We start from the raw sequence: 25,892 nt of genomic DNA, 5'->3' as shown, positions 1-25,892 counted from the left end.
CATCCGGACCAGGGGATTTGTCACTTTTTAGTGCTAACAGTTTCCCTAGCACCAATTCTCTACTAATGAAAATTTCCCTAAGTTGCTCCCTGTCCTTATCCCTTTGGTGCATCTTTATTGTTGGCAGACTTGTTGTGTCTTCTCGGGTGAAGACAGATGCAAAGTACCCATTTAGGGACTCTGCCATGTCCTTGTCTCCAATTCCAACTTCTCCCGTATCTGACTGCAGTGGACCTCCATTTACCCTCACTAGCCTATTCCTCCTAATATATTTGTAAAAACTTTTACAATTGGACTTAGTGTTCCTAGCGAGCTTACCCTCATACTCCTTTTTCTCGCTCTTAATGAGTTTTTTAGTTTTATTTTGCTGGTTTCTAAAACTCTCCCTATCTTCAGATTTGCCGCTTTTCTCTTGGCAGTTTTATAAGCCTTTTCTTTTAATTTGATGCTTTCTCTAACTGCTCCAGTTAGCCATGGATGAATTGCTTTCCCTGTGGTACTCTTATTCCGCAAGGGAATATGCGACCGCTTTTTAATTTTTAGAAAGGTTCATTTTATGGAAACTCTGGAGCACTCTCCCTCGATACCTTCGCCTTCCCCCTCTCTTCCCTTTTTCAAGTCCTGCTTGAAAATTTTTCTTTTTGACCGTGTTTACGGTCACCTCCCCCAGCCCTGCTCGGAGTCAGGCTCCGACACTATTAAATGCTCTGAGGCGCTACCCTGGGTGGAGGGCGCTATATAAGTGCAAGTTGTTGTTGTTTATGTGTTTGGTGGTTTGTACAGAGAAATCGGAACATGCTCCTTTAAAAGTGAGGCTGTTTATTCTCTCTGTCTGAGACATGTACTTACAGGATTTCCTAATAAATATACTCGATATTCGGTCTCATTTGTTCCAGAGAAACGAAGGCCCTGTAGAAGAAAGCAACATGAGATTATACGCCACTTACCACATTGCAGAGGCCTGGGGAACTAAGCTAAAATATACAACAGAATCAATCTCCACATCAGAATTTGTCTTCTGCCCCCATCCTCTGAAACTCCAACCCAGTTTTTCTGCCTCGCCCCTTCCATTGCCTCCTTCAAGACCTGCCTCAAGACCTTCCTCTTTGACTGTGCCTTCGGTCACCCTCCTACCCCACCCCTTCCCGCCCTCCTCCCCTCCTGATCCCAACCACCAGCTGTGGATCCCTGACTGTCCAGTGTCTGACACACCCACAAGCTCATCACCATGTTCCAGCCAAAGGGAAATTTATGTGTATAGCTGCCACACATATCATGGAATCATAGAATCATGGACTCTTAACAGCACAGAAGGAGGCCCGATCGGCCCATCAGGCCTGTGCCGGTTCTTTTAAAGATCTATCCAATTAGTTCTACTCCCCCACTCTTTCCCCACAGCCCTGCAAATTTTAAATTTTCAAGTTTATATCCAGTTTCCTTTTTGAAAGTTATTATTGAATCTGCTTCCACCACCCTTTCAGGCAGTGCATTCCAGAATGTAACAACTCACTGCAATAAAATATTTGTTATCTACCCTCTAGTTGTTTTGCCAAATTATCTGTGTCCTCTGGTTACTGATCCACCAGCCAGAGGAAACAGTTTCTCCTAATTTAATCTATCAAAACTCCTTATAATTTTGAACACTTCTACTAAATCTCCCCTTAACCTTCTCTGCTCTAAGAACAACAATCCAAGCCTCTCTAGTCTCTCCACATAACTAAAGTCGCTCATCCCTGGTACCAATCTGGTAAATCTCCTCTGCACCCTCTCCAAAGCCTTCATATCCTTCCTAAAGTGTAGTGCCCAGAATTGAACACAATATTCCAGCTGAGGCCTAACCAATGACCTATAAAGGTTTAGCAGAACTTCTTTGCTTTTGTACTCTATTCCTCTATTTATAAAGCCAAGGATCCCATATGCTTTTTTAACAGCTCAATCAACCTGTTCTGCCACCTACAAAGCCATGTGTATGTGAAACTCGAGGTCTCTCTGCTTCACAACCCCCTTTAAAAATGTACCATTTATTGTATATTGCCTCTCCTCATTCTTCCTCACATCACACTTCTCTGCATTGAACATTGAATCTACCATGTGTCTGCCCATTTCACCAGTCTGTCTATGTCCTCCTGCAGTCTGCTACCATCTTCCTCACTGTTTGCCACATTTCCAAGTTTCGTGTCATCTGCAAACTTTAAAATGTTGCTCCTATATCTAAGTCCAAGTGATTTATGTATATCAAAAAGAGCAGTGGACACAATACAAAATTACATTTGTAAGGCGCCTTTCAAGTGGGGAGAACGTCCCAAGTTATTAAATTATCCTGCCACCTTCAAAGATATGTATATGTGAACCCCCAGATCGCCATGTTCCTGAACCCCCTTTAAAACCATCATTTAGTTTATATTGCCTCTCCTCATTCTTCCTCCCAAAAAGTATCACTTCACAATTCTCTGCATAAAATTTTACATATTGACTGAATGTTTTGCCTACAAAATATATACTGAGTTTACTTTACAGTATATTCTGTGAAGCACTTTAATACATTTCAAAGACATGATAAAACGCTGTATCAAATGTAAGAATTATTATTATTATCATATGCAAGAATTATCAAACTTTACACTTTCCAATAAAGTGTCCAGGGAACAACACCACAACAAGTTGACATGCGTATAGCTCCTTTCACTTCGGGAGGACGTCCCAAGGCGCTGGATAGTATATAGCATTTCAGCCCCGAGCTGGGGGTGGGGGGGGAGGGGAGAAGGGAGGGGAGGGGAAGGGTGGTGACCGATGGCATGGTTGAAGAGGAGGGTCTTGAGGTGGGACTTGAAGGAGGTTAAGGAGGGGGCGAGTAGGAGTGATTGGGGGATGGAATTCCAGAGGTTGGGGGCAGAGTGGCTGAAGGCTTTCCCACCAATGGTGGGGCGGGTGGGTCGGGGGACATGGAGCAGGCCAGAGCCGAGTGAGCGGAGGGAGCAGGCAGGTTGGTAGGGGGTTAGGAAGTCACAGAGGTATGGTGGGGCGAGGCCATGGAGGGCTTTGTAGGTGAGTACCAGGATCTAGAACTGGATCCTCTGAAGAATAGGGAGCCAATGGAGTCAGTTGAGAGTGGGGGAGATGGGGTCACGGAGTTTGGTTGGGGAGAGGACACGGGCAGCAGAGTTCTGGGTTATCTGCAGCCTGTGGAGGGAAGAGTTGGGAAGATCGACAAGCAGGACGTTTGCATAGTCAAACAAACAGGAATTGAAAGTGAAATCAGTAAAATAACTCTTGCAATTCTCAGACATTTCTAATAGCGACCAAGAAAGTAAACCTCTAAATAAGCAAACAATTTGAATTCACAAAATTAGACATACTCAAAGAGACGACCTAAAACAAGTTTCTTAAACATGTGTTGATAGATTGGCAACTGTGCCCGAGACCTGATACTTAATCTGATGATTAATTACCTGATAATTAATTGGCCAGTGCCAGGGTTTGGAAGTGACTTCATTGTCCTTTGGTTTTAGCCCACTGTTACTCTGTTAGAAACATTAAAAAATATAAATATAAATATCTCTCGATAATCAGTTTGAGCTAACAAGGCAAAGTGGTTTTGGGAGTGACCGCTGGAGGATGGGGCATGATGGTTTAAGGCTTTGATCACCTTTAAAGACCTGTACATCGAAGTCCCTGTATTTTTCTAATCTATTTAAAATCCACTTCCTTTTCCATTCTTCCTACCAAAATAAATCATTTTCCATATTTCAGCATTATACTGCGGTAGTCATCTATCTGCCTACCTCGATAGTTCATTTATTTGCTTATAAACCATATCCATAGGATTTTTAAAATCTATTTTCTGTTATTTATGCAAAGAATTCTATCTTTTAAGTCAGTACACATTATTCTTAGTTTTTATAAAGCAATTCCTATTTGTAAACACAATCAAACTAATTCAAATATTTGCTATGCAGTACATTGGAGTAGTTATTGTACAGTTATTCCAGGATTAGGTATTGATCCAATCATTACAGCCTTGGTGGCTTTTCAAATAGCACAAGGGACAGATTGACTGACCCGGATCATGACGATATGAGACTCCATCAGTATCTCTGAAAAGGATGGTTTGAGCACCTCCAAGCTGATGTTTGGCACTGGGAAAGGAAGAGCTCTATTAACCACCGGGTGACAAACAACAGACTGACATCTAGCATTTTACAATACAGTGAAATCTGTTAAAGCAATCACTTCTATTAGCAACCATCCGTCTATCGCACGTGGCCAATCTTTTTTTTAGCCCTGTCTGTGTACAGGTACCTTTTTAAATCAATGGCCAGTTCTAAGTGAACTTATTATTACTTACCAGTGACCAATTTCTGCACGCTCAGGATTTCTGTAGAATCCATTTGTGGAAGGATGTAGTGTCGGTCTAGGATAATGCTAGACATTTACATCAGGATTTGATTTCATTTCAATTGCAAATGAAAGAAAGTGGAATCTGAGGAGCCAGTTTGCAGGGTGTAAAATTAACCAGAATATGGTTAATTATAATATGTATATTACCATGTATTTGATGTTGGCATACAATAACAACACTAACTGGTGCAGTTAAATGCATATTATTTATTAAGATTACTTGCAGTTTGATATATGGGTTTGTATGTGCACTGTATTTTGCTATAAACTTATACACTTAGAAATTCTACATACACCAACAAACCCTTACTCAGAGGCCACCCTTACATAAAGGCCATTTTGGTCCAGTCCCAAATGGTTGCTGAAAGCAGGTTTGACTGTAATTCAAAACAAATATTGAGTTTCAGAAATAATATCCTACAGAAAGATCATTTTCGATATTAACTCGTCTATCTTCATGTACGAAAATCACCTCTTCTCTAATCTCCTTCAGTGGATCATGCCAACAGCTGTGCGTGTGATGCACGTGAGATGATGCTCATATATTTAATACGTTGCAGTTCCAGGAGTGCTGTTCTACATTGTATTACTTACACTTTGCATTAATGTGATCCTCAATGTTCCAAAGTGAGTTGGGGGTTTCTCTGAGGTATGGACTGCAGCTGACTTCAACCTGCTCCCAACCCCTGGAAAAGAAACTCAAGAAGATGAGTTAGAAAATGCAAAAATATTCAAGAGCATTCAGGCATTTTATCATTACTTTCACTACAATACGATCAATTCACTTTACAGTATATCCTGTGAAGCCCTATCCAACACATGTGAAAGACTCCTTGTCTGTATCAACTGAGCACTTTGTAATGTTCAAGAGCTTTGAGACATTCTCCTGGTGTGAAAGATATTATATAAAGCTAAATTGTATTGTAGCAAATCATAGCAAACTTTAACCCTTGAAAAGAGATCGAGCCAAGTAACCACTGCCAATCCACATAAGATGGAACTTAAACTTTATGGAAAAATTAAGGAATTTGGGCTTGTTCAATTTTGATAGGAGACTTAGAGCAGATTTAATTAAAGTTTCCACGATTATGAAGTGAGTGAAAGTTGTTGTTGTGTCAGAGAAATTAAACATCAGGAGACTAAGTTAAGATCAGTAATTGAGAAAGGAGGAAAAGGGGGACATTTTGAAGCAAAGGGTAATCGACTTAATAATAAACCTTGCACTTCATATAAGAACCTAGAACTTCAAAGTATTTCCCAACTTTAAAGTGCAGCGACAGCGACTGTGTGTTTGATGGCAAATATGACAGCCAAATTTGCACACAGTAACGTCCTGCAAATAGCCATAAAGTGAAAAAAACAATTGATCTGCAGGGTTGTTGGCTAGGACACAAGGAAACTCCCTCTTTTTCAATTAGCGTCATGGCAGAATGACTCTCAGTTTAACATCTCATTAATAAGGAAGCCATCTCTCACAATGCAGCACTCTCGCGGTGATCCACTGCAGTGTCACTCCTAGTGCTGATCAATTATGGTGAGCTATAAACACTGGAGTCCAATAGCTCAGTGGTTAAGAGCGCTCGCCTTGCCTTCAACTCCTGGCAGAGCAAAACCTTGGGCAAGTTTCACTCACTTCAAACACTTGATAATAATCCCTCAAGAAGAAAAATATATAAATTGGGCCACTTGAATCCACTAGTTTGTGGGACACTGCGGGCGCAATTGGGTGCCGTGCTTTGCCCACAAATATACAATCAATTCACTTTACATTCTGTATATTCTGTGAAGCGCTTTGAGACGTCTAGAAGACGTGAAAAACGCTATATCAAATGCAAGAATTATTATTATAATGGTAAAAACTAATCTCCTGGAAGATAATTACTTGGACATGGTACTCCATTAACCCAATGGCTGAGTGGATCTACTGGGATTCAAACCCAGAACCTTTTGTCTCGAGGTTGATGCTCAAACTGGCTGAGGTCCCAAATGGTTCACTATCTGTTAAGAAAGGGGATAGAGATTTAATAAGAGGCATAGTAGCTAGGATTATGATGCAGGCGCAATCCCCTTAGGGAACAACATTTATGGTCTTTTCTAGATTCAGGATTCTCTTGCATTCTTCCGGTTTTGCCTCAAAACTGTGCTCAGTCCTGGCCCGGAAATTTGACAGATTTCCAACATCTGCAAATACAGAAATCTGCTGACAATCAGCAGCAGCCAATACACAGTTACCACGTGCCCTTGACAAGAGTCAAACTCTTACTGTGCCAATGTGCCAATGTCAAACAAGGACACTTAGAAACTCAGTTTTAAAGAATCACCTCCCCAATTCTCCTGTTAGGGCTGCTGCAGGGTGTGAATGAAGGAAAGACTTGGTTAGCATGAAATAGACTCACCATTTGGGCAATGTTTTCCCAGAAGAATACAGGACACAGCCAGTTGCTAAATGGGTTAATCGAATTTTGCTTCTTAGAACTTTAATCAGATCCCCATTCTGTCCGCCAACCACTTCAATCCTCCAGAAATCATTGGAGTCCCCAGTTCCATTCTGTAAATACAGTGGAAGCCGCTTTAACCGGACGCCGGCTAAATTGGACAAACGCCCGGCCCCGATTCATTTGTATTTCTATCTGTTTTAAAGATGCCAGTTAATTCGTACAACAATCTGGTTAATCCAGACAAAATGCCGCGCTGATCAGCACTGAATGTCCTCACTCGGGCTTCTGTATCTCGTGCAGCTCCAGGATGGAGGAGTCAAATCGCGATTGTTTGACAGCAGACATTCGCAAGCAGCTTTGGGCTGTGATTCCCATTCCCTCCCCCCCGTCCCCCCAGTGATGGGGGGGGGGGGGAGGGGGAGAAGAATGGGGCAGGAACAAGGGAGGGAATGGGAGGAGTCAAATCATGAGTGATTGACTGCTGGAATCACTTGTGATCGGCATGAATGTATGAGCTCTAATCAATCACAAGTGGCTCCAAGGCTGTCCTGGGAGCCACTAATTGGCCCCCTCCCTGTCCAATGGGAATAGCAATGGGAGGGAGGAGGTGCCACCACTTAAGACAAATAAAACTGGCAGCCAGCAGTCCCACTGTGTCCATCTTAACCGGCTTCCGATGTAAATATATGTAGAAACTTTGAATTAAACATAACACATAATTCAAACAGTTACATATTTGCTGCAATGGTTTTTGAAAGTTATACAACAACAACAAGATTCCATTTATAGAGCGCTTTTCACGTCGGGAGGACATCCCAAGGCGCTGTACAGTTGGGTCAGGACCCGAGCAGGGGGGAAATGGTCAGGGTGAGGGGAGGGAGTGAGGAGGGGGTAGAGAGTCGAGAGGGGAGCTGAAGGCTCGGTCGTAGAGAAAGGTCTTGAGACCGGCCTTGAAAGAGGAAAGGGAGGAAGCGGCGAACGCACTGGGGATGGAGTTCCAGAGCCTAAGGGCTGAGAGGCTGGAGGCCACCGATAGTAGGGCGGTTGGGGCGGAGGATGTGGAGCAGACTGGAGCCAGAGGAACGGAGGGTACGGGCAGGTAGGTAAGGGGAGAGTAGGTCGGAGAGGTAGGAGGGAGCGATGCCGTGAATGGCCTTGTAGGTGAGGATGAGGATCTTGAATTCGATCCTCTGGGGGATGGGGAGCCAGTGGAGGCGAGCGAGGGCGAGGGTGGGAGTGATGTGGGCGCGGTGTCTGGTGCGGGACAGTACACGAGCTGCAGAGTTCTGAATGACCTGCAGTGTGGAGGGAGGGCCGGGAAGGCCGGTGAGGAGAGAGTTCCCATAGTCCAGCCTTGAGGTGATAAAGGCGTGGACCAGAGTTTCAGCCGCGTGAGGGGTGAGGTAGTGCCGTAGTTTGGTGATGTTCCGGAGGTGATGGAAGGCGGTGCCAGAAATGGCGCGGATATGAGGGAAGAAGGACAGTTCAGGGTCGAACAGAACCCTGAGGTTCCTGATGGCTTTGAGAGGTGGAGAGTGCAGCCTTGGATGCTGATGCTGTCAGCGCCTGAGGTGCGGAGGCGCTGTGAGCCAATCAGGAGGGCCTCAGTTTTACGCACATTGAGCTGAAGAAAGTTGTCTCTCGTCCAGGACTCAATGTCAGACAGGCATTGGTTTAAATTTTGCCTTTTTTTATCCCCAATGCAATCTAACAGATTAAGTCTCCTAGTGCCCTCCACGTAACATAATTGGCTATTCACCCATAGTTGTAAACTGTTGCTCTGTGTACAAAATTTGCTGCTGCATTTGACTATACTTTACAATAAATTCTATTTAGCTCTTTGTCACTCATTGATGATGTAATAAGGCATTATATCAAATACAAGGATTCGTTTTATTTTGGCCCCAAAACTTCCTGAAGGTTCTTGAACATCTCACGCTTTCTAATCCCATAAAATCCAGCTCTATGTGAAGCCCAATATTCCCAACACATCAGGACAAATTCATCACAGCACTTTCTCCCTACAGTGAACTCCCCGTCATCTTGACAATGCCATCACACTCGAGGAACTCTTTCCTTACCATTCCATACCCTGTGACTTGTTGGTGTTTCTTTGTTAAAGGAGCCTCATGCTGGTGACTGTGGATATTACGAGACGTTCTATAAAACCAGACATGGAAAAGGTTAGGAGCTGAACTATCAGTAAACAACATATGGTAAAGGAATGCATCTCCAGACACTTACTCTTTGTGCTCAAGTCTGATAACATGACCATGATGAACATGTTCCACAGGGCAATCTGGATCTTGAAGGATTAGGGAAAGAAAGAAGAGAAATATTAACATAACATTAACTTTTTATTAATAGAGGGGAAGATTACAAGACCCATTTATAATAATAATAATAATAATAATCCTTGCATTTTAATATAGCGCTTTTCACGGCGGGAGGACGTCCTAAAGCGCTTCACAGAACACACTGTAAAGTGAATTGACTGTATATTTGTGGGCGAACGCGGCAGTCAATTGCGCACAGCAATGTCCCACAAACAGTTATAGATTGAAAATGACCAATTTATTATTGTTTTTGGTTTTGGAGGATTATTATTAGGCTCTGTGTGGAGTAAGGAAACTTGCCCAAGGTTTCGCCCTCTGCCTGGAATTGAACTCGGGTCTCTCGCTTGCAAAGCAAGTGCTCTAACCACTGAGCTACAGGACTCCATTTCTCTGGACCTTGCAGTTCTGTATATTTTCTATAGGGAAAGCAGAGGTCTCTTCCCCCGTAGAGGGAACTCAACAAAAATTAGAAAGCAATTTCTTCACACAGAGGATTGTGAGAATATAGAATGCTCCGTCTCAAGGCTCCACGTTCAGTTATACAACGGATCCTGGTTATAAGATGGTTGAGATTCTTCAATTCCTAATCTGCTTCATAACAGCAAGGTTGTCAGTCAGAACTTCTACATTGTGACGTTACCTTCATGCAACTGGACAAGCTCGAACCTCCTACCCATGAGCTAGCTAGGACCTCCTACCCATGAGCTAGCTAGGACCTCCTACCCATGAGCTAGCTAGGACCTCCTACCCATGAGCTAGCTAGGACCTCCTACCCATGAGCTAGCTAGGACCTCCTACCCATGAGCTAGCTAGGACCTCCTACCCATGAGCTAGCTAGGTCCTCCTACCCAATAGGAGAGGTTTCTGTTCCAATGTCAGAGCACAATCCAGGAAAAAATTGGAAAGTTTGAAAAATTTGGAAAGCCACCAAATCACTGAATGCACTAACCTGGGTTGTGTTCTGGCTTCTTGATTATCCAGAGGTTGTTGTGATCTTTGTGTAAATAGGTCGTAACCTGGAAAATCAGAACATGGTTCACTAGAAAACTGTGATTTCCGAACACCTTCAGCTACCACCACCTTGAGACAGTTACAACTGACCTGTTGCTGTCTGACTCCAACCCCTTCAGGATACAGGTGCCAGTGGGAATGCAAGTATCCACCTGCTGTCCGCGCATTTTTTACTGTGATGATGGATCCATAGGCAATGTCTATCAGAGATGGAAGAGCATTAATTACATTGTGCAAATGAGTATCAACAGCCTGGGACTTAATTGACCAGAAGACTTAGTGTGAATAGTTACTGTGTATCAGTCCGGCCCGGCACAGTGTACTAAGGCTCTCCCCTGCCTTCTTGCTCTCCTGAACTGTCCCACTATCTCCCTCTGCTCAAGCCTGGGAATTCTCTGCTAATCACACTGACGATTGTCCTAAAATACCCCATTCCCCCAGTCCCACGCCCCCCTGGAGCAAACCTTTTTAGCCATTGTCCCCTTACTATCTGTCAGTTTTGCCTCCCAGCACCTCACACAATGTCGGCCTCCAATCTCTCTCAAAAAATTCTCGTAGTCTATTGTTCATCCCCCCAAAAAACTATTGGCACATTTCTTCCCGGCATCTCCTCCCTTCTATTCTTCTCTCAGCCTCTGATCTGGACGAGACTGCAATCTCCATTTCACCCCTACCTGCTCAACCTCTGCCTCTCCTTCCTCTCCTTTCGCAATCTCTCCCTCCACAACAACTCTGCCATCCATATCCACACCTTGAACTGATGATGATCTGTGGTCACTCCAACTTGGACATCATCATCACCAGTAAAGCCATCTCCGATCATACCTTCACCTCCCTGAACTCCTACCCCCTTCTCTACCACCATCGAATTTAAGATCCTGTTTCTCTATGGTCTCGCCCCATTCTGCCTTTGTGACCTCCTCAAACTACAATGACCCAGTCACTTCCTTCACTCAGCGAGACCAGCTACTTCAATGTCCCCCGCCCTATCCACCCCACCATTTTGCCCCACTCTCTGGAAGTCCATCCCCCTCCTCACCTCATTCAAGGTTCATCTTCAGACTTGTCTATGTGACCACAGTTTCAGTCATCTTTCCACTCCCCATCCTCCTCAGGTCCTACTCCCAGCTCAGGTGCCCAACCAATACTGTTATGCGCTTTAGACATCCTCCCAACATAAAAGGTGCTACATAAGTGTCAATTGTATTATTTGTATTTATGATATTTTCTTTGATGTCTGCTCTTTCCTTATAGCATTTGGTATCACAGCTGGACACACTCTATTCCCCGCCCTCCGCTATCCACACTCGCGCACACTCTCTCTTCCCCCACACATATACACATCCCCACTGCAAGCTCATATTCGCAACCCTGACAATCTACCCCTCACACTCCCATCACAGTTCCAGCTTCAGCCCCTATCCTCCCCTCACCCTGACCATTTCCCCCCTCCTTGCTCCCTCCCTTCCCTCCCCTCACCCTGACCATTTCCCCCCTCCTCGCTCCCTCCCTTCCCTCACCCTGACCATTTCCCCAATGCTCGGGTCATGACCCAACTGTGCAGCGCCTTGGGACGGCCTCCTGACGTGAAAGGCGCTTTATAAATGGAATCTTGTTGTTGTTGTTGTTGTATCCTAGTTCTTGGTATTTTGGGAGAGGTTTTGAGATATTCAGAAAATATCGCAAGCTTGTGTTATATACACAACAACAACTTGTATATATACATACGCTCTGGCATTGATGCGTTGTGTAAATTATTGCCAATCAGGCGAGATTGAAAAGCAGAACTGAAGAATCCATCGCCAGGGCCACTGCAAGAAAGAGACAAAAAAACATGAGTTGGAAACACTGGCAAAATAAGAAAAGTAGAGAGCTGCTGGCCTTCACACACTCATTCAACAACTACAGTCCCTGACAAACACTAGTCCTACCATTTGCCTAGTAATGCTCAAAACATAAATTTATACACCACCTTTCATATCAGGACATCACACATTGGACTGGGAGCCTGATCTTGGGGTGGGGGTAGGAGAAAAGATGGGAGGTGGGGGCAACTCAGAGGCAGCGAGACAGCTCCTGAAGTGGATGGATTTACAGCTCCTTTTTGTTTTCTCTTCCCCCCCACCCCCAAATTGCCAGACCTCTCTCTCCCGCCAAGTCAGAATGGAGATGGTAATCTCATGATTTGGGTCTGAAAAAAACCTCTGGAACTCCATCCCGCAGTTCCTCTGACTCACCCCCTCCCTTGCCACTTTCAAGACCCACCTCAAGATCTTACTTTTCAACCGTGCTTTCGATCTCCCTGCTTCCCCCCTGCCCTCCAACCTCCCCCACTCTGACCGCCAGCTTGGGTCCGTAAATCTGTCTGTCCAGTGCCTTGGTACGTCCACCTGATGTTGTTGTTGAAGTTGCACCCAGTTCCCAGCGGTGAGAGGACGTAGGTGAATTCAGTGGGCACATTCCCCTAGTTTTGTTTTTTCATAGATCAGGATACGAGACTTGGATAGAGTTGATAGTCATAAACTCACCTTTTGCTCAAAACTAAAAAATGAATTCCAAATAATGCTGTGTAGAAGGCTAGAGGCAGGAGAATGAGGCATAACATCCTCGCTAGCAAGTGCTTTCCAAACGCACCCTGTAGCACAAGAAATGAAGGTGAACAAGAATCCACGAATTAAAAAAAAATCTAACTTAGCTCCACCAATACTCAATGCCACACACAGAATAAAATACATCCAGCATTGTTTTGCGGCTTCAAAGGGAAACCTGGAGGAGTTAATAATAACTTACATTTATTAGCACCTTGAGGTAGAATAACAGCTTTACAATCACAGGACAGACACTGAGTTGGGGGTGGGGGGGTGGGGTGGGGGGTGAATAGGAGGTGACTGTAGACTATAGACACTCCCCTCGGCCCAGCTGATTCAAAACTCTGCTGCCCTCACACTTACCCATATTAAATTCCATACCCCTATCACACCAGTTCTAGACAGGCTCCACTGGCTCCCTATTGCCAAAAGGATCAATTTCAAGATCCTCACACTGATTTTCAAATCCCTTCACGCCCTGGTACCCCCCCAACCCACAATCCACTGCCTCCGCTCGACTGGCTCCGGCCTCCTGCATGCCCCTCTTGCCACCATTGGTGGCCGAGCTTTCAGCCACTTCGCCCTGAAACTCTGGAACACTCGTCCACTATCCTACACCTTGTCCTTCCTTCCCACTTTTCAGAGCGTGCCTGAAGACCTTCTTCTTCGACTGTGCCTACGGTTCCCTCCTCCACCTCCATGGCTTGGCGTCGTGCTCCACCACTCTCAAGAGGTCTGGGACACTACCCTGCGTGAAAGGCGCTGTGTAAATGCAAGTTGCTTTGTTGTACTCAGCTATGTTACAATGAGAAAAAAGTGCTCACCAACGAAACACGAGTGTTTCCCAGAAGCTGCCAGAGGTCACACATTGTGTTAAGTCCAACCAGAACAATCACAAAGATTCCAACAAACTTCACCCCAAGCGCTCCAGCAAGATTCAGTCCAGTCAGTGTGAGCCAGAGCCACCAGTACACACAGAAAGGCCTGGAGACAACAGGAAAAAACACAGTGGAATAATTGAAGATTTTATTGGGATTAAACTGGATTCGATTTGAATTTTGAACATAGTATTGAATGTTAATTGAGGTGTAGCAGGTGTGTTCTGTCTTTTAGCAAATATAAGAGAGAAATTTGAAGAGTGTCACTATCATTCACTGTGTCACTAATTGGCTGTCGCTTACTCGGGCTGGGGCTCACCGTGCCCGACCGTGCCGGGGCTCACCGTGCCCGACCGTGCCGGGGCTCACCGTGCCCGACAGTGCCGGGGCTCACCGTGTCAGCAACAGAGAAAATTCAGATTGTTTCTTTACCTGTCCCTCATGACGTTGAACTTGAGCATGCACAGTACAGCTCCCAGAATGAAAAACATGAGAATTGGATCCAACAGGATATATTGGGAAATAGTAATACATCCAGTATCTGCCAATAAAGCACAGGTTACAGAGCATCACATGCATTGCAGCTTACATCTAACAAAAGGATATGCTGTAAAGCACAAGTCTCAACCTAGCTCAGGTAGTAGCACTCTCACCTCTGACTCAGAAGTTGTGGGTTCAAGCCCTTCATTGGTACTTTAGACTCACTGACACTCCAATGTAGTGCTGGGAGTGCACTGAATTGCTGGAAGTGCAGTCTATTGGCGGAGATGTTAATCCAAGTCCCTTCTGTCTGTTCAGAAAGATCTGACGGCACTATTAGAAAAAGGAGTTTCTCCCAGTGTCGAGCCAACAATTCCCCAGATACAATTGGTCTTTCACTTCATGGCTGTTTGTAGGGTATTGTATTGTGTGTATGTTTGCACATGAATTGTGACATCCTCCCAACATGAAAGGCGCTTTATAAATCTAATGTGTTGTTGAATGAGGCAGCCAATTTATAGTTACTACACTTTACAGCGAATCCTATGAAGTGCTTTGAAAGATCTTCCAGGCATAAAAGGGGCTATCTCTGATTCAGTGAGTATTTAATTATTTTAATAAAATATTTGAATTATTTCAGTTTGGTATATTTCCATCCTTATTTCTTGGGAGACTGGAATGATTTCCTGGTTATAGTAGGACTGGATTTGTCTGCGCTTGATGCTTGCACCAGGCTTACTATGCAGCAGCTGCTTAATCCAGGTCCTCACGGGGAGACCTAGTACCCACTGAGGGAAGATCTGCACGTGTCAGAGGTCAAATAATCAATTTGTGGTGATCTGCTCAGGGTGGGGGGGGGGGGGGGGCTGTGTTGGAGCCAAGAATATCAGAATAGAGTCAATCCTCTGTGGCGGTCTTGGTGGTCTGTTTCCTGAGCCAGGCGGGCCTGCAGTACTTCAGAGCACTGCTTATAAAAGACAAGCCAGCTGAGCTCATCAGCAGGACTTGGAAGGGTAGACCAGTCACTGGGGTGGGGAGTCTTCCCATTAAGCTCCTGTTAATCCTTCGAGTCAAAGCCCTAATGGGTAGGGTGGCTCTAGCTGGACAAGCAGTGGGAATCTTGCCAGACAGTGCTTTCAATGGTAAGCTATAATAATCCTTACATTTGATATAGCGCCTTATCACTTCGAGACATCTCAAACCGCTTCACAGAATATTTTTTGGGTGAAACATGGGAGTCAATGTCCAAACAGTGACCCACAAACAGTTGTGATTGAGTGACCACATTTTTTTTTAAGCGATTATTATCTACGGAAAAGCGATCCGCCAATCAATTAACTAAATTCCTATTTTCAGCGCCTTGGGACGTCCTCCCGACGTGAAAGGCGCTCTATAAATGAAATCTTGTTGTTGTTGTATTTACTGCTAGGTAAACAGAGGTGTGTGAAGTAAGGAAACTTGCCTAAGGTTTTGCCCTGCCTGGGAATCAAACCCAGGTCCTCTCACTTGCTCTAACTACTGAGCTACAGGACTCCAGAATGTTGTTTTTTTAATTGGGGAACCTATGCTGCAGAATGTGCCATCTGCACATCTCATTATAACAGAGATCTCAAATTTGCTCCATTTCATATCTCTTGATGATCTTATTAAGTAACTTACCAAACACAAGGATAGCCGCAGACAGCAGCGCTGCAGTAACTGAACCAGTCAGCTCCAGCACGATGAGATATGCAAAGGGAATCAGACAAGACCCTAAGGTTGCACAGAGCTGTACAGATATTGGAAACAACATGGAAAGAGAAGTTTGTAGACGGAATTAAACAGATCAACTGAACAGATGTAAAAATAAAAAACGCAAGTAAAACTGTCATTTTTGTTTGTCAGTGGGATGCTTGACACATAAGGAAACCTATCACCATGGTAAGAATATTCTAATTACACATTGAAATTCCCATGTCTGGAATGGAATGCACAACCTCCCTGAAGGGACACTTCCTGTTTACCTATTTCTCCAGGCGCAGGGTGACAAACGCCACTATAGCAAGTGTAAGGATTATTATTATTATCATTACTGTTATTATGAATTGATATAATTGATTCACAGTTAAGTGAATGTAACAACATTTGAAAACATGAGACAAGTAATTTGGGCTGCTTGTTACAATCCATGCACTTGCCCACCTCCTCATCATAGCTTACACTCAAATACTGGCTTACTCAAGGGAATCACTATTATTGCTCTGTTCACGGTGACGTTTGTTTTTTGTTACTTAAAAGTAAATTATGTTATAAGTCAGGAGGGAAGAACGAGTCTAATACATGGACACAACATGCATCATAGAGATGTTCTCAAAGCACTTACCAATCGTAGCAGTGAGCAATGAGCATGAAGTGTTAGAAATTTAGAGGTGACAAAAGCTACATTTGAAGAGATAAATCGTTAGGGAGGTAGTGAAGGGCACTACGCATTTGGCAAATACAATAACTATTCTTCATCAATATCATCCTCAAAATGTAATGGTTTAGTGACCTGTATTATGGTCAGTTTGGAGGATATTTTATATTGTTGATAAAATGTTTTAAAACTCTTCCAAGTCCTGCTGATGAGCTTGGATGGCTTGTCTTTCCTGTCGATCCCACCATACCAACACATCTTACCGCTCTCATTCCATAGTAACGGTGCTGCTCGTACTTATCACCGGGTTTTTTAAAGGGAAAGGTTCCATCATATCCCGTCAGATATCCTGATAATCCGATTAACATCTGGAAACAAATACATTTTAAAAGGCAATTTATAATAAAATTGAAACCTAGTCACATATCCAAGTATAAAAATTTGAATAATAATTTCCGCAAAACTATTCCAAATATACTTCATGTGTGGGGTGGTAGAAAATGAATATAACCACCTGCAGCTTCCCCACATGTACAACATTGTGACCTTTTCAGAGATATTAATGTTAAAATGTGAGTTCGCAACATACGAACAGACAACACCAGAATATTACTTGCATTTGGAAGGCTCTCCTGAAACATTTCCAGTAATAATAATTATTATTATCCTTGCATTTGATATAGAGCCTTGTCACGTTTTGAGACATTGCAAAGCGCTTCACAGCATATATTGTAAAGACTGTAGATTTTGAGGGCAAAACTCAGCAACCAATTGAGCACAGTATTGTCCCACAAACAGCCGTGGATTAATGACTACATTTTGTTTGGAAGGATTATTACCTTCCTTCCCCATTTTCAGATTGCGCCTAATGACCTTCCTATTTAACCGTGCCTATGGTCACTTCCCCCTCCCCCCTGGCTCAGGGTCATGCTCTGCCATTGTTAAGCGCTCAGGGACACTACCCTGCGTATATAAATACAAGTTGTTGTTGCAGTAAAGAAAGTCAGGGGTAAAAGTCTGTCCACCGTATGTTACATTTAATATAGCACCTACATGCAAGATAATATCTTGGGAGCGCTTCACAGTGAAGGGGGTGTCACTGAGCAGGGGACAAGGTAGGGTTTGAGGTGGGAGTTGAAGCCAAGCGTGAGAGTGCACAGCCCTGCATTGCTCAGTGGATGTTCAGTGTGAGATCTCAGGATGCCACGGAGACTTTCTCCAACCCATTTCTCTGGCCAGAAAGCGATATCAATGGCAACCTACATGGTTTTAGCTGGTTAGACTCCAGCAGTTATCCCAAAGCACACTCTGCGGTCCCCAAGCCTTAGTTCTTGCAAATCCACCCCTAATACTTTCCAAAATTAGGTATGTGAGATGTGTAGAGTGTGCATTACATTCCAATAAATGTTGGGGGAATTTCCATGTGGGTAAATCTCTGAAGCACAGTGATGGGTTCCCACATGTGTCAGACACCCGGCCGACCAGAAACAATCAGTGAGAGTGTCCAGCCCTGTGCCACAGAGCCCTCAGCGTGAGAGGGCACAGCCCTGTGCCCAGAGCCCTCAGCGTGAGAGGGCACAGCCCTGTGCCCAGAGCCCTCAGTGTGAGAGGGCACAGCCCTGTGCCACAGAGCCCTCAGCGTGAGAGGGCACAGCCCTGTGCCCAGAGCCCTCAGCGTGAGAGGGCACAGCCCTGTGCCCAGAGCCCTCAGTGTGAGAGGGCACAGCCCTGTGCCCAGAGCCCTCAGTGTGAGAGGGCACAGCCCTGTGCCACAGAGCCCTCAGTGTGAGAGGGCACAGCCTGTGCCACAGATCCCTCAGTGTAAGAGGGCACAGTCTGTGCCATGGAGCCCTCAGTGTGAGAGGGCACAGCCCTGTGCCACAGAGCCCTCAGTGTGAGAGGGCACAGTCCTGTGCCACAGAGCCCTCAGTGTGAGAGGGCACAGCCTGTGCCACAGAGCCCTCAGTGTGAGAGGGCACAGCCTGTGCCACAGAGCCCCCAATGTGAGAGGGCACAGTCCTGTGCCATTGAGCCCTCAGTGTGAGAGGGCACAGCCCTGTGCCATACAGCCCTCAGTGTCAGAGGGCACAGCCCTGTGCCACAGAGCCCTCAGTGTGAGAGGGCACAGCCCTGTGCCACAGAGCCGTCAGTGTGAGAGGGCACAGCCTGTGCCACAGAGCCTTCAGTGTGAGAGGGCACAGTCCTGTGCCACAGAGCCCTCAGTGTGAAAGGGCACAGCCTGTGCCACACATCCCTCAGCGTGAGAGGGCACAGCCCTGTGCCATAGAGCCCTCAGTATGAGAGGGCACATCCCTGTGCCACAGAGCCCTCAGTGTGAGAGGGCACAGTCCTGTGCCACAGAGCTCTCAGTGTGAGAGGGCACAGCCTGTGCCACAGAGCCCTCAGCGTGAGAGGGCACAGCCCTGTGCCATAGAGCCCTCAGTGTGAGAGGGCACAGACTGTGCCACAGAGCCCTCAGTGTGAGAGGGCACAGCCCTGTGCCCAAAGCCCTCAGTGTGAGAGGGCACAGCCTGTGCCACAGATCCCTCAGTGTAAGAGGGCACAGCCTGTGCCATGGAGCCCTCAGTGTGAGAGGGCACAGCCCTGTGCCACAGAGCCCTCAGTGTGAGAGGGCACAGTCCTGTGCCATAGAGCCCTCAGTGTGAGAGGGCACAGCCCTGTGCCATACAGCCCTCAGTGTCAGAGGGCACAGCCTGTGCCACAGAGCCCTCAGTGTGAGAGGGCACAGCCCTGTGCCACAGAGCCCTCAGTGTGAGAGGGCACAGTCCTGTGCCACAGAGCCTTCAGTGTGAGAGGGCACAGTCCTGTGCCACAGAGCCCTCAGTGTGAGAGGGCACAGCCTGTGCCACACATCCCTCAGCGTGAGAGGGCACAGCCCTGTGCCACAGAGCCGTCAGTATGAGAGGGCACATCCCTGTGCCACAGAGCCCTCAGTGTGAGAGGGCACAGTTCTGTGCCACAGATCCCTCAGTGTGAGAGGGCACAGCCTGTGCCACAGAGCCCTCAGTGTGAGAGGGCACAGCCTGTGCCACAGAGCCCTCAGTGTGAGAGGGCATAGCCCTGTGCCATAGAGCCCTCAGTGTGAGAGGGCACAGTCCTGTGCCACAGAGCCCTCAGTGGGAGAGGGCACAGCCTGTGCCACAGAGCCCTCAGTGGGAGAGGGCACAGCCTGTGCCACAGAGCCCTCAGTGTGAGAGGGCACAGCCTGTGCCACAGATCCCTCAGTATGAGAGGGCACAGCCTGTGCCACAGAGCCCTCAGTGTGAGAGGGCACAGCCTCTGACATAGAGCCCTCAGTGTGAGAGGGCACAGCGCTGTGCCACAGAGCCCTCAGTGTGAGAGGGCACAGCCTGTGCCACAGAGCCCTCAGTGTGAGAGGGCACAGCCCTGTGCCACAGAGCTCTCAGTGTGAGAGGGCACAGCGCTGTGCCACAGAGCCCTCAGTGTGAGAGGGCACAGCCTGTGCCACAGAGCCCTCAGTGTGAGAGGGCACAGCCTGTGCCACAGAGCCCTCAGTGTGAGAGGGCACAGCCTGTGCCCAGGCTCTCAGTGTGAGAGGGCACAGCCCTGTGCCATAGAGCCCTCAGTGTGAGAGTGTCCAGCGCTGTGCCACAGAGCTCTCAGTGTGAGAGGGCACAGTCCTGTGCCACAGAGCCCTCAGTGGGAGAGGGCACAGCCCTGAGCCACAGAGCCCTCAGTGGGAGAGGGCACAGCCTGTGCCATGGAGCCCTCAGTGTGAGAGGGCATAGCCTGTGCCACAGATCCCTCAGTGTGAGAGGGCACAGCCTGTTCCATGGAACCCTCAGTGTGAGAGGACACAGCCCTGTGCCACAGAGCCCTCAGTGTGAGAGGGCACAGCCTGTGCCCAGAGCCCTCAGTGTGAGAGGGCACAGCCTGTGCCACAGAGCCCTCAGTGTGAGAGGGCACAGCCTGTGCCACAGAGCCCTCAGCGTGAGAGGGCACAGCCCTGTGCCATAGAGCCCTCAGTGTGAGAGTGTCCAGCGCTGTGCCACAGAGCCCTCAGTGGGAGAGGGCACAGCCGTGTGCAACAGAGCCCTCAGTGTGAGAGGGCACAGCCTGTGCCACAGAGCCCTCAGTGTGAGAGGGCACAGCCTGTGTCACAGAGCCCTCAGTGTGAGAGGGCACAGCCCTGTGCCACAGAGCCCTCAGTGTGAGAGGGCACAGCCTGTGTCACAGAGCCCTCAGTGTAAGAGGGCACAGCCCTGTGCCACAGAGCCCTCAGTGTGAGAGGGCACAGCCCTGTGCCATAGAGCCCTCAGTGTGAGAGGGCACAGCCTGTGCCACAGAGCCCTCAGTGTGAGAGGGCACAGCCCTGTGCCCAGAGCCCTCAATGTGAGAGGGCACAGCCTGTGCCACAGAGCCCTCAGTGTGAGAGGGCACAGCCTGTGCCACAGAGCCCTCAGTGTGAGAGGGCACAGCCCTGTCCATAGAGCCCTCAGTGTGAGAGGGCACAGCCTGTGCCACAGAGCCCTCAGTGTGAGAGGGCACAGCCTGTGTCACAGAGCTCTCAGTGTGAGAGGGCACAGCCCTGTGCCACAGAGCTCTCAGTGTGAGAGGGCACAGCCCTGTCCATAGAGCTCTCAGTGTGAGAGGGCACAGTCCTGTGCCACAGAGCCCTCAGTGGGAGAGGGCACAGTCGTGTGCCACAGAGCCCTCAGTGTGAGAGGGCACAGCCCTGTGCCACAGAGCCCTCAGTGTGAGAGGGCACAGCCTGTGCCACAGATCCCTCAGTGTGAGAGGGCACAGCCCTGTGCCACAGAGCCCTCAGTGTGAGAGGGCACAGCCTGTGCCACAGAGCCCTCAGTGTGAGAGGGCACAGCCTGTGCCACAGAGCCCTCAGTGTGAGAGGGCACAGCCTGTGCCACAGAGCCCTCAGTGTGAGAGGGCACACCCTGTGCCCAGGCTCTCAGTGTGAGAGGGCACAGCTCTGTGCCACAGAGCTCTCAGTGTGAGAGGGCACAGCCCTGTCCACAGAGCCCTCAGTGTGAGAGGGCACAGCCCTGTGCCACAGAGCCCTCAGTGTGAGAGGGCACAGCCTGTGCCACAGAGCCCTCAGTGTGAGAGGGCACAGCCTGTGCCACAGAGCCCTCAGTGTGAGAGGGCACAGCCTGTGCCACAGAGCCCTCAGTGTGAGAGGGCACACCCTGTGCCCAGGCCCTCAGTGTGAGAGGGCACAGCCTGTGCCACAGAGCTCTCAGTGTGAGAGGGCACAGCCCTGTCCATAGAGCCCTCAGTGTGAGAGGGCACAGCCTGTGCCACAGAGCCTTCAGTGTGAGAGCGCACAGTCCTGTGCCACAGAGCCCTCAGTGTGATAGGGCTCAGCCTGTGCCACAGAGCCCTCAGTGTGAGAGGGCACAGCCTGTGCCACAGAGCCCTCAGTGTGAGAGGGCACAGCCCTGTGCCATAGAGCCCTCAGTGTGAGAGGGCACAGCCTGTGCCACAGAGCCCTCAGTGGGAGAGGGCACAGCCTGTGCCACAGAGCCCTCAGTGTGAGAGGGCACAGCCTGTGCCACAGAGCCCTCAGTGTGAGAGGGCACAGCCTGTACCACAGATCCCTCAGTGTGAGAGGGCACAGCCTGTGCCACAGAGCCCTCAGTGTGAGAGGGCACAGCCTGTGACATAGAGCCCTCAGTGTGAGAGGGCACAGCCTGTGCCACAGAGCCCTCAGTGTGAGAGGGCACAGCCTGTGCCACAGAGCCCTCAGTGTGAGAGGGCACAGCCCTGTGCCACAGAGCCCTCAGTGTGAGAGGGCACAGCCTGTGCCACAGAGCCCTCAGTGTGAGAGGGCACAGCCTGTGCCACAGAGCCCTCAGTGTGAGAGGGCACAGCCTGTGCCACAGAGCCCTCAGTGTGAGAGGGCACAGCCTGTGCCCAGGCTCTCAGTGTGAGAGGGCACAGCCCTGTGCCATAGAGCCCTCAGTGTGAGAGGGTCCAGCGCTGTGCCACAGAGCTCTCAGTGTGAGAGGGCACAGTCCTGTGCCACAGAGCCCTCAGTGGGAGAGGGCACAGCCCTGTGCCACAGAGCCCTCAGTGTGAGAGGGCACAGCCTGTGCCATGGAGCCCTCAGTGTGAGAGGGCACAGCCTGTGCCATGGAGCCCTCAGTGTGAGAGGGCACAGCCCTGTGCCACAGAGCCCTCAGTGTGAGAGGGCACAGCCTGTGCCCAGAGCCCTCAGTGTGAGAGGGCACAGCCTGTGCCACAGAGCCCTCAGTGTGAGAGGGCACAGCCTGTGCCACAGAGCCCTCAGTGTGAGAGGGCACAGCCCTGTGCCACAGAGCCCTCAGTGTGAGAGGGCCAGCCTGTGCCACAGAGCCCTCAGTGGGAGAGGGCACAGCCTGTGCACAGAGCCCTCAGTGTGAGAGGGCACAGCCTGTGCCACAGAGCCCTCAGTGTGAGAGGGCACAGCCTGTGCCACAGAGCCCTCAGTGTGAGAGGGCACAGCCTGTGCCACAGAGCCCTCAGTGTGAGAGGGCACAGCCTGTGCACAGAGCCCTCAGTGTGAGAGGGCACAGCCCTGTGCCACAGAGCCCTCAGTGTGAGAGGGCACAGCCTGTGCCACAGAGCCCTCAGTGTGAGAGGGCACAGCCTGTGCCACAGAGCCCTCAGTGTGAGAGGGCACAGCCTGTGCCCAGAGCCCTCAGTGTGAGAGGGCACAGCCTGTGCCACAGAGCCCTCAGTGTGAGAGGGCACAGCCCTGCCACAGAGCCCTCAGTGTGAGAGGGCACAGCCTGTGCCATAGAGCCCTCAGTGTGAGAGGGCACAGCCTGTGCCACAGAGCCCTCAGTGTGAGAGGGCACAGCCTGTGCCACAGAGCCCTCAGTGTGAGAGGGCACAGCCCTGTGCCACAGAGCCCTCAGTGTGAGAGGGCACAGCCCTGTGCCATAGAGCCCTCAGTGTGAGAGGGCACAGCCTGTGCCACAGAGCCCTCAGTGTGAGAGGGCACAGCCTGTGCCACAGAGCCCTCAGTGTGAGAGGGCACAGCCTGTGCCACAGAGCCCTCAGTGTGAGAGGGCACAGCCTGTGCCACAGATCCCTCAGTGTGAGAGGGCACAGCCTGTGCCACAGAGCCCTCAGTGTGAGAGGGCACAGCCTGTGCCACAGAGCCCTCAGTGTGAGAGGGCACAGCCTGTGCCACAGAGCCCTCAGTGTGAGAGGGCACAGCCTGTGCCACAGAGCCCTCAGTGTGAGAGGGCACACCCTGTGCCCAGGCCCTCAGTGTGAGAGGGCACAGCCTGTGCCACAGAGCTCTCAGTGTGAGAGGGCACAGCCTGTCCACAGAGCCCTCAGTGTGAGAGGGCACAGCCTGTGCCACAGAGCCCTCAGTGTGAGAGGGCACAGCCTGTGCCACAGAGCCCTCAGTGTGAGAGGGCACAGCCTGTGCCACAGAGCCCTCAGTGTGAGAGGGCACAGCCTGTGCCACAGAGCCCTCAGTGTGAGAGGGCACACCCTGTGCCCAAGGCCTCAGTGTGAGAGGGCACAGCCTGTGCCACAGAGCTCAGTGTGAGAGGGCACAGCCTGTGCCACAGAGCCTCAGTGTGAGAGGGCACAGCCTGTGCCACAGAGCCTCAGTGTGAGAGGGCACAGCCTGTGCCACAGAGCCCTCAGTGTGAGAGGGCACAGCCTGTGCCACAGAGCCCTCAGTGTGAGAGGGCACAGCCTGTGCCACAGAGCCCTCAGTGTGAGAGGGCACAGCCTGTGCCACAGAGCCCTCAGTGTGAGAGGGCACAGCCTGTGCCACAGAGCCCTCAGTGTGAGAGGGCACAGCCTGTGCCACAGAGCCCTCAGTGTGAGAGGGCACAGCCTGTGCCACAGAGCCTCAGTGTGAGAGGGCACAGCCTGTGCCACAGAGCCCTCAGTGTGATAGGGCACAGACTGTGCCACAGAGCCCTCAGTGTGAGAGGGCACAGCCTGTGCCACAGAGCCCTCAGTGTGAGAGGGCACAGCCCTGTGCCACAGAGCCCTCAGTGTGAGAGGGCACAGCCTGTGCCACAGAGCCCTCAGTGTGAGAGGGCACAGCCTGTGCCACAGAGCCCTCAGTGTGAGAGGGCACAGCCTGTGCCACAGAGCCCTCAGTGTGAGAGGGCACAGCCTGTGCCACAGAGCCCTCAGTGTGAGAGGGCACAGCCTGTGCCACAGAGCCCTCAGTGTGAGAGGGCACAGCCTGTGCCACAGAGCCCTCAGTGTGAGAGGGCACAGCCTGTGCCACAGAGCCCTCAGTGTGAGAGGGCACAGCCTGTGCCACAGAGCCCTCAGTGTGAGAGGGCACAGCCTGTGCCACAGAGCCCTCAGTGTGAGAGGGCACAGCCTGTGCCACAGAGCCCTCAGTGTGAGAGGGCACAGCCTGTGCCATGGAGCCCTCAGTGTGAGAGGGCACAGCCTGTGCCACAGAGCCCTCAGTGTGAGAGGGCACAGCCTGTGCCACAGAGCCCTCAGTGTGAGAGGGCACAGCCTGTGCCACAGAGCCCTCAGTGTGAGAGGGCACAGCCTGTGCCACAGAGCCCTCAGTGTGAGAGGGCACAGCCTGTGCCACAGAGCCCTCAGTGTGAGAGGGCACAGCCTGTGCCACAGAGCCCTCAGTGTGAGAGGGCACAGCCTGTGCCACAGAGCCCTCAGTGTGAGAGGGCACAGCCTGTGCCACAGAGCCCTCAGTGTGAGAGGGCACAGCCTGTGCCACAGAGCCCTCAGTGTGAGAGGGCACAGCCTGTGCCACAGAGCCCTCAGTGTGAGAGGGCACAGCTTGTGCCACAGAGCACTCAGTGTGAGAGGGCACAGCCTGTGCCACAGAGCCCTCAGTGTGAGAGGGCACAGCCTGTGCCATAGAGCCCTCAGTGTGAGAGGGCACAGCCTGTGCCACAGAGCCCTCAGTGGGAGAGGGCACAGTCATGTGCCACAGAGCCCTCAGTGTGAGAGGGCACAGCCTGTGCCACAGATCCCTCAGTGTGAGAGGGCACAGCCTGTGTCACAGATCCCTCAGTGTGAGAGGGCACAGCCTGTTCCATGGAGCCCTCAGTGTGAGAGGGCACAGCCTGTGCCACAGAGCCCTCAGTGTGAGAGGGCACAGCCTGTGCCACAGAGCCCTCAGTGTGAGAGGGCACAGCCTGTGCCACAGAGCCCTCAGTGTGAGAGGGCACAGCCTGTGCCACAGAGCCTTCAGTGTGAGAGCGCACAGTCCTGTGCCACAGAGCCCTCAGTGTGATAGGGCACAGCCTGTGCCACAGAGCCCTCAGTGTGAGAGGGCACAGCCTGTGCCACAGAGCACTCAGTGTGAGAGGGCACAGCCTGTGCCACAGAGCCCTCAGTGTGAGAGGGCACAGCCTGTGCCACAG

General features: G+C 49.9%; 1 protein-coding gene across 1 annotated transcript in view; it reads right to left on the bottom strand.

Annotated features, from left to right (window-relative positions):
* Positions 1 to 25,892, bottom strand: part of pomt2 (protein-O-mannosyltransferase 2) — a 44,987-nt gene that overhangs the window by 13,168 nt on the left and 5,927 nt on the right. Inside the window, exons 3-17 of the mRNA XM_042345499.1 lie at positions 16,788 to 16,892; positions 15,789 to 15,897; positions 14,082 to 14,190; positions 13,596 to 13,755; positions 12,712 to 12,818; positions 11,912 to 11,994; positions 10,274 to 10,383; positions 10,122 to 10,188; positions 9,081 to 9,141; positions 8,918 to 8,996; positions 6,795 to 6,946; positions 4,993 to 5,084; positions 4,060 to 4,136; positions 3,450 to 3,521; positions 850 to 909 (exon numbers count right to left, since the gene is read on the bottom strand). Coding sequence (XP_042201433.1) covers positions 850 to 909; positions 3,450 to 3,521; positions 4,060 to 4,136; positions 4,993 to 5,084; positions 6,795 to 6,946; positions 8,918 to 8,996; positions 9,081 to 9,141; positions 10,122 to 10,188; positions 10,274 to 10,383; positions 11,912 to 11,994; positions 12,712 to 12,818; positions 13,596 to 13,755; positions 14,082 to 14,190; positions 15,789 to 15,897; positions 16,788 to 16,892 — 1,443 coding nt within the window. The remainder of the gene's footprint in view (positions 1 to 849; positions 910 to 3,449; positions 3,522 to 4,059; positions 4,137 to 4,992; positions 5,085 to 6,794; positions 6,947 to 8,917; positions 8,997 to 9,080; positions 9,142 to 10,121; positions 10,189 to 10,273; positions 10,384 to 11,911; positions 11,995 to 12,711; positions 12,819 to 13,595; positions 13,756 to 14,081; positions 14,191 to 15,788; positions 15,898 to 16,787; positions 16,893 to 25,892) is intronic.

Source organism: Callorhinchus milii, unplaced genomic scaffold (assembly GCF_018977255.1).
Source record: "Callorhinchus milii isolate IMCB2004 unplaced genomic scaffold, IMCB_Cmil_1.0 Scaffold54, whole genome shotgun sequence".
NCBI classification, from domain to species: domain Eukaryota; kingdom Metazoa; phylum Chordata; class Chondrichthyes; order Chimaeriformes; family Callorhinchidae; genus Callorhinchus; species Callorhinchus milii.
The sequence above is the reverse complement of the archived record's forward strand: the minus strand, read 5'-3'. Positions and strand labels throughout refer to the sequence as shown.